Genomic DNA, 7,814 nt, shown 5'->3' with positions numbered 1-7,814 from the left:
CTTTATCTGGAAAGGAACAAGAACACAATTTGAATAGGTATTGCCTTAGTTTAGGATTATTGGGTGAATTCAAATGCCCTAGTGCTTTTAGTCACTAGAAAGATTTAGAATACAACACCAGCTCCCTCCTTGTCCCTGTGGACTTCCCCTTATTTGCTCACTCACTACTTTAGATCCTGTATACTTGCAGGTTTAGGTTAAAACATAGTTTTAGGACTTATTCCTTGAGCTACCACTGCCATACGAAGGGTTGCAACAATCAATGACTACCCTTCCATATGAGATGCAGATCTCAACCATCCAAGTTCGCCACCTAACGCATGGCAACTTCCGGCCCAAGGCCAAACATCACGGTTTTGCCAAAACCCTAATTTTGTCCGCGTCTAAAAGATGCCAAAGCCATGCCATCCCTACCACATGCCGCTGGCTGCCAAAAGAAAGGTTGCAACAATCAACCGCCACCCTTCCTCCTGAGATGCAAATCTCATCCGTACAAGCTTGCTTTCAAACGCATGGCAACTTTTGTCCCCAATGCCAAGCCCTAATTTTGGCCGCACCTAAACTATGCCAAAACCCTAGTTTTGGTCGCGCCTAAACTACGCAAAAATCCTAGATCGGCCGCATCTAAACCATGCCACTAGCTGCAAATGAAAGGTTGTAACAATAAACGGCCACCTTTCCTCCTGAGATACGAATCTCAGCCATACAAACTTGCCACCAAATGATTTGTGGCAATCTCTTGGCCACGACGCCAAAACCTTAATTTGGTCGTGCCAAGAGCATGCAAGCGCTGCAACCATGCAATCTCATCCGTACAAACCCGCGACCAAATGATTCGTGGCAATGTCTTGGCTGCGATGCTAACTCTTGGTCACTGCACCAACCTGGCTACGATGCCTATTCTTTGGTCACGGCACTAACTTAGATACAAACGCCAAATCCTTTGGCCACGCCACACGTAGCAACATGCTACACGTTTTCCACGAAAACAATCGAGACACCAAAACATGTCACAAACTGGGGGATGCTCATCAGGGTATTGGTCTGACGGTTTACAGCGTGCGGCGTACGCTACGCCCGTTACAGGATAGTGTCATAAGGGTGAGGCGGTTAGTAAATACAAGAAGTAATGGTGAAACGTTTCTTTCATTATGGAGACATCAACTCCAGGCGTTACCCGTTACCATTTTCGTCCATTTACTCAACCGTTTCCACTTCTTACGAGACCAGGGTACGTTTCGTTGCGACTTGTATAAATAGGTCTCACCTATTTCCACCAAAGAGGTTTTTCATCAGGAGAATCCAACACTCAGAAATCACTTGTTATCTTCCCAATATGCTAGCGTTTTACTTTCTGATACAATTCGTCAAACAACTACTCTTCCAGAATCAACTATTCTGGTCTCAACACTCTCTTGGATTCCCTCCCTAAGACCAACCCTTATCCTTCACTTTGTGACCGAAGCAAGTCTGGAACGACCATTTCTTGGTTTAGGTAGGATTTGTACAGATTGATCTCTCGAATAAAATACTCCCTTGCAGTACATTATTTAGGGTTTAGACTCGTTTCTCACCCACACACTCAAAATTACCGAAATCAGCATAAACTGTTTTCACCGGAAAACACCAGTAAGTGTCACGGTTGCTGGAGTGAAAGAGTGGGAAAATGTGAACCCAATATGAACAAATTATGAAAATGTGTGGGACCGACTCCTTGAAAGCCAAAGGGCCGACCTTGGTCAATCAAGGTGGCATGCTCGTGTCTCCATGTTGCTCGTGTCTCAATTCTGAGAATTTTGATATTTTCTGACGCGCGTTCGAGCAATATCTTGGATTTTCAGAAGAATTTGATCTTGACCGAAACTCTCAATTTTTCTCGAATGAGAAAGTAGGGCATTGCTCGTGCGTTCGATATATTAAAATAATAATATCATTTTAATATTTACATGAGAAGCCTAGCCAGTCATGTCACCATTTGAATTTCTGAGCAATATTGGTGGAATATTGAAAAAAATTAGGTTTTTTCTCAAACGTAGAAGTTTCCTGAGATGAGAGAAGGAATACTAATAACAGAAGGGATTAGAAAAGTGTGGGATTGGCCATGGCTAGGGCATGGCCGGTCGGCTAGTAGGCCCAGTCCCGTGGCACTTTTCCTTACTTTATTTTTCATCGTGTGAGGAAAATATGGAGAAATTAGGAGTTTCGCTCGGACGAGGGAGTTTTCTCGAATGAAGGAGTTTTCATGAGATTATGAAAAATAATAAAATAAGACAAAATAAATGGGAGAGGCGTGGGACCGTCCATGGTGGCATGACCGGCCGGCCGGTGGGCTCGGTATCTTAGGAGCCTCTCTATTATTTTATTTTTTTTCTTCCCTATTTTGCATAGGTTTCCTCGTTCGTCCATATTTTTGAATGCTCGTTCATGAATTTGGGTGCTCGTTCGTGCATTATTATTAAGTACGCCCGCACCATTTTCTCGGGGCTTACTTGGTAGTGGCCCAGATGCCCGCCGGCCACGGATATTGAACTAACTCATTCTCCGGCTTTACATAGGGAAATAGACATTAGAAATCCTACCTGATCCTGCTTGACACCCAACACCCGGTCGCCATAAAAGGCTTTAACTTTTGTAATGTCAAAAGTTCCATACGTCGAATATTTATTACCAATCCATGGAATTCAACTGGGAAAAGCCATGAATTGAAGTAATGAAATATCATGATTAACGTAGAATTCTTTATAGGAATTCAATTGATGAAACTTGCGCCTAGAAATAATTAATTGATTAATTGATGACTCTATACTAGCAGGCAAGCTGTCTAGGAGCATTATGATTATTAGAGAATTCAGCGATATTAGCTAATTGAAGCGTCATATTTATTCTATATAGTCAGGGAAAACATTATTACATCATGAAGACGTTATCGCTCCATAGTAGCAGGAAAGTTGTCTAGGAGCCGTCCAATCATTAAGATTCTATACATATGTCTTTTATATAGTCAGGGAAAATATTGTTACATCCTGGAGACGTTATTGTTGTATACTAGCAGGAAAGCTATCTAGGAGCTGTCCAAGCATTTTTTTTATTTTATATAAAAGTGATTACTGAAATTGTTCAGTATTTATGAAATATGTCGTGGTCTCAGTTGAGAGACTGCATGTTCATGTATGCTCTGAGAGGAAATACACTCAGTCAGAGGTTCTTATGGATGATCTGAGAGGCAATACACTCAGTCAGAGATCATCATGGCATGAACTTTCATGCTTAAACGAGATACATGAGTCTCCATACTCGTCTGATTACTGGATCAGGAATATGAAAGGTTATGATTTTACGATTTTAGATTTTGTCAAAAATTAACCATCAACACTCTCGATCTAACACATAGAACTCGACACATCCACAATCCATAATTACCATTAATCTCACACATTCTCAGCTTCCCTCATACATATCGACCCTCATCCTTTTTTATGACCGAATTGACTCTGGAACGACCATTTTCTTGGTTTAGGTCGCAGTCTTACAGATTGATTTGTCGAATTCAAGCTCCCGAGCAGTATATTTGTTAAAGGTTTTAGACGACTTACTTAATCAAGGATGCGCCTATTCCACGACTTTTCACTTTTAATTAAAAATCAGTAAATCGTTTTTTCCCATCAAAAATAGGGTAGATAATTGTTTACTCCTTGTACTTTGGTACGAGTACGACCACCGTAGTTGACTGGTTTCTATCGAACCCGACGAATGATCAAGTTAGGATATAAATAGTGAGAAGATTTAATTTGATACAACGACTAAGAGCATCTCCAATAGAGGGTTATAATTTTATTTTTATATGACACGTAGAATTTTAGACTCCGATTTTAACTAAAACCATCTCGAACAGTAGATCCTATAAATCAGGAGGGGTTCCATAGTAAATAAGGAGGTCTTGAAGAAAATGTTAACTACATCTTTGGATGCACCTCCACGTCATGTTTTCTCTTTTAATAATTAATTCTAAGGAATAAAAATCTCTAGCCCTTGGAGACAGTTTTAGTAATAGAGCCCTAAATTTGCTCTTTGGATAGACCCCATAAATGAAAGAACTAAATAATAAATCCACGTAGGATTTTTTGCACCCTCCATTGGAGATGCTCTAAGGAGCAAATAAAATCAAATATAGGATTTAAAAAAATATGGAATAATAATAAAATTTATTCTTTCCAAAATTGTGTCCCGAGGTATGTGCATTTCTTTGATGTAATATCTAAAGGTTAGAAGGTGAGACCTTATCGTAGCTGAAATGAGTTTGAAACAAAAGGGTGAATCTTCGAATAACATAGCCTTCTTTTCTTGAGATTTGTATAGTATAGATATGACAAGGTTGAAAAACATAACTGGCCTGTCGAGAATATGAGTAGGTATACTTTTCCTTCTAATTCTGATGAGTATTTTAACAATGTGGTTCCTTGCATTTCTGATGAAGAGAATGATCTTTTAACTGCTATCCCCACTCATGATGAAATTAAGAATGTAGTTTTTGGTATGAAGCCTTAGACAACCCCTGGTCCAGATGGCTTTTCACCAGGATTTTACCAAAAAATGTGGCCAACTGTAGGTGAAGACATAGTAAACATGGTTCAGGCTTTTTTTTCATTCTAAACATCTGTTAAAACAGCTTAATCATAATTTTACTACTTTTAATTCCAAAAAAGAACTGCCATGTTTCTGCTGTGGACTTTAGACCTATAAGCCTTTGTAATGTGAGCTACAAAATCTTCTCTAAGATCTTAGTTACTAGGCTGAAACCCCTATTGAACAAATTCATTTCTCCCTTCCAGTCTGCATTTGTACCTGGTATTGATTCAGGATAATATTGTTATGGCTCATGAGTTAATTGATACCATGAAAAAAACAAAGAGTGTGAAAGGGTGGATGGCTCTTAAACTTGATATGAGTAAGGCTTTTGATAGAGTGGAATGGATTTTTGTCTTAAACAGTCTAAATAGCTTAAGTTTTTCTCAGGGATGGTGTGATCTCATTAGTCAATGTATAAAAACTGTTTCTACCTCTATTTTACTGAATGGTTCACCAGGAGAAGTGTACAAACCTCAAAGAGGTTTAATACAAGGAGACCCCCTGTCTCCCTATCCGTTTATTTTGTGTATGGAGTCATTTTCTAGAAGTCTTTTCACTGCGGAAAAAAAAACCTTATTCATGGTTGTACTGTTACTAAATCTTGTCCTTCTGTGAGCCATTTATTTTTTGCAGATGATTTCCTTCTTTTTGCTAGATCTAACCCTGAAGAAGCTTCTAATATTGCTACTATTATTGAGCAATTTAGTAAATACTCAGGTCAATCTGTGAACTTTGAAAAATCAGGTCTAGCTTTCAGTCCTAAGGTTCCAAACAATATAAATTGTGAAATTTCTAACATTTTACATATCCAGAAAATGGCTTTGCAGGATGAGTACTTAGGAGTACCTTTACTGCTTCAGAAGAACAAGGTGGAGTCTTTTAACCCTCTAATGGATAGATTCAGCGACAGACTTTCTCCATGGAAATCCAAGTATATTACTCAACCAGGTAAAACCACTCTTACTCAATCTGTTCTAGGAACCATAGCTAGCCATCATATGGTTGTTTTCCCCATGCCAAAAGCTATCACAGACAAGATGGATGTTGTGCAGAGAAATTTCTTTTGGAACAAAAGAAATGGTGAAAAAGGTCTGAACATCAAAAAATGGAATCATATTGCCTATCCCAAAGACCTAGGTGGCCTTAACATTAGACAATCAGCTATCCTAAATCAAGCTCTTCTTGCTAAATTATCTTGGAGAATGTTAGAGAACCCTGATGCTCCTTGGCATTCTTCTAAGCCATAAATACTTCAATAGTTTTAATCCTATAAAATGTGAACTTTCTAGACAGGGCTCTTGGGTGTGGAAAGGCATTTGTGACGGCTTAGACATCATAAATAAATAATATTGCTGGCAGATTGGTGATGGGAATGACATCTCTATTTGGAAGGGCAATGGATCCCTAGCATGAGTGCCCCCCCTAAATCCAACTTTGTCTCTTCTAGCATCAGCAAAGTCTCACATCTGATTAATCATGAAACAAAAAGTTGAAGGATAAAATTTTTAGAAGCTCTCTTTGATAATGATACTATCAGGGATATTCAAGATATAAGAATTCCAATTTCTGGTAATGATGTCATAAGATGGAAACCAGCAGCCAATGGAAAATTTTCTGTTAAAAGTGCTTATAGGGCCATTTTAGATAATGCTCAACCTATACCCCAAAACAGTGAGGAAATTGTGTGGAAAGATCTGTGGAAAACTAACCTTCCCATTAAGGTGCAATATTTTATTTGGAAAATGCTTCACAGGTGTCTACCTACTAGGGATAAACTTTCTATACATACAAAATATCATGTTACCCATTTCCCTCTTTGTAGAAATCATGATGAAAACATTCAACATCTGTTTCTAGAATGCCCTGTCTTCACTTCTGTCTTAGGAATTATTGATGCAAATTGTTTACAGGTGCTCCAAGGTAAGGATGTTCATCAGTGGTTAAATTCTTGGTTTGACAAAGAAACTAAAAATAGGCCCACTAATGTATCTCAGTTCAAATCTATTTGTTTTACAATGTGGAAAGTTTGGAAGACACGATGTTGTGTTGTTTTTGATAACATGCATGTGGGAATAAACGATGTTATTATGAGTATACAAACTCATCTAGCTGACTGGCAAAGAATTCAAGGGGTTTCTTCTGTGGTTAGGAATGTTCATATTCCTGTGACCAATTCAAAGTCTGGAAAATACCTGAACTTCATGAAACTAAAATCAACTTTGACGTTGCTTTTTGTAAGTTCAATAAACACACAGTATTAGGTCTAATCCATCGTGATTGTGTAGGTGAAAGCAATGGAGCTAGGGGATGTTGTACGAGAGCCTTAGACCCGGAGCAAGCTGAAGCTTTGGCAACCTTTGAAGCTATTCGATGGGCGAAAGTCAAGGGCGTAAGAAAGCTTCACCTAGAGGGAGATAGCCAGAGAGTGGTGAAAGCAATAAATGGTTCCAAAGGAATAGTGAATTGGACTAATGAAGGCATACTAAGAGACTCGATTTCTTCTAAGTAGTTTTAGCTCATGGACATGTACTTTTATCCATCGTGAGGGGAATAATGTCGCAGACACTATAGCGAAAAAAGCTTTATCTTTTACTAGTTCTCAAGATTGGCATTATAATTTGCCAACCTAGTTAAATGCCGCTATTGCAGCTTATGAATCTTTGTTAGCCCCAAACTCTTAAGTTCTTAATATATTCTTTCTTTCATATTAAAAAAAGTAAATATATATCCTGCCGATTTGTTGGTAGCCCCCAAACCATTAAACCATAATTGGCAGGTTTATATGCATGGACCTTGCAGATTATTGCCAGTTTTCCACAAAAGAAATTTATGTGAAAACTGGCAACAACAATCGACAGATAAAGCAACATATTCATCCACAATCGGCAAAGGATTGTCCAACGATTGCTGGTTATTGCCATTTATTGTTAACAAGAGAATTTTGGGGTAATTGCATGCAATCAAATTAAGACTACCAACCTTAATCGGCTAGCTTGTAATTCAAGTCGACCATGCCAACTGCAGATGAAACTGAAAACATCATTTTTTTGTTGGATGGAACAATTTTAAATCTTTTTAAAGCCTCTAAAGCTAATTTAATTGCAACTTGGCTCCAATTATTTCCAACATCCCCCAATTATGCGCGAGGTTTTGAATCTCCTTTGCAAGTTGCAACGTTCCTAAGAGCC

General features: G+C 38.5%; 1 protein-coding gene across 1 annotated transcript; it reads left to right on the top strand.

Annotated features, from left to right (window-relative positions):
- Positions 1-4,401: 4,401 nt before the first annotated feature.
- Positions 4,402-7,135, top strand: LOC113291450. Its single transcript, XM_026540983.1, has 6 exons — positions 4,402-4,521; positions 4,858-5,107; positions 5,260-5,830; positions 6,164-6,347; positions 6,537-6,546; positions 6,912-7,135. Exons 1-6 carry the CDS (start codon positions 4,402-4,404, stop codon positions 7,133-7,135), a joined length of 1,359 nt encoding a protein of 452 aa, XP_026396768.1.
- The last annotated feature ends 679 nt before the right edge of the window (positions 7,136-7,814 follow it).

The sequence above is a fragment of the Papaver somniferum genome, chromosome 6 (genome assembly GCF_003573695.1).
Source record: "Papaver somniferum cultivar HN1 chromosome 6, ASM357369v1, whole genome shotgun sequence".
Lineage (NCBI taxonomy): Eukaryota > Viridiplantae > Streptophyta > Magnoliopsida > Ranunculales > Papaveraceae > Papaver > Papaver somniferum.
This window is presented reverse-complemented; position numbering and strand designations above follow the sequence as displayed.

Bases quoted from the DNA above. Each gene is read 5' to 3' on its own strand.
- LOC113291450 (XM_026540983.1), top strand. From the start codon at position 4,402: ATGAGTAGGTATACTTTTCCTTCTAATTCTGATGAGTATTTTAACAAT. The intron at 5,108-5,259 runs GTTTAATACAAG...TATTTTTTGCAG, and splicing joins AGTGTACAAACCTCAAAGAG to ATGATTTCCTTCTTTTTGCT. The intron at 5,831-6,163 runs GTTAGAGAACCC...TGATACTATCAG, and splicing joins GCTAAATTATCTTGGAGAAT to GGATATTCAAGATATAAGAA.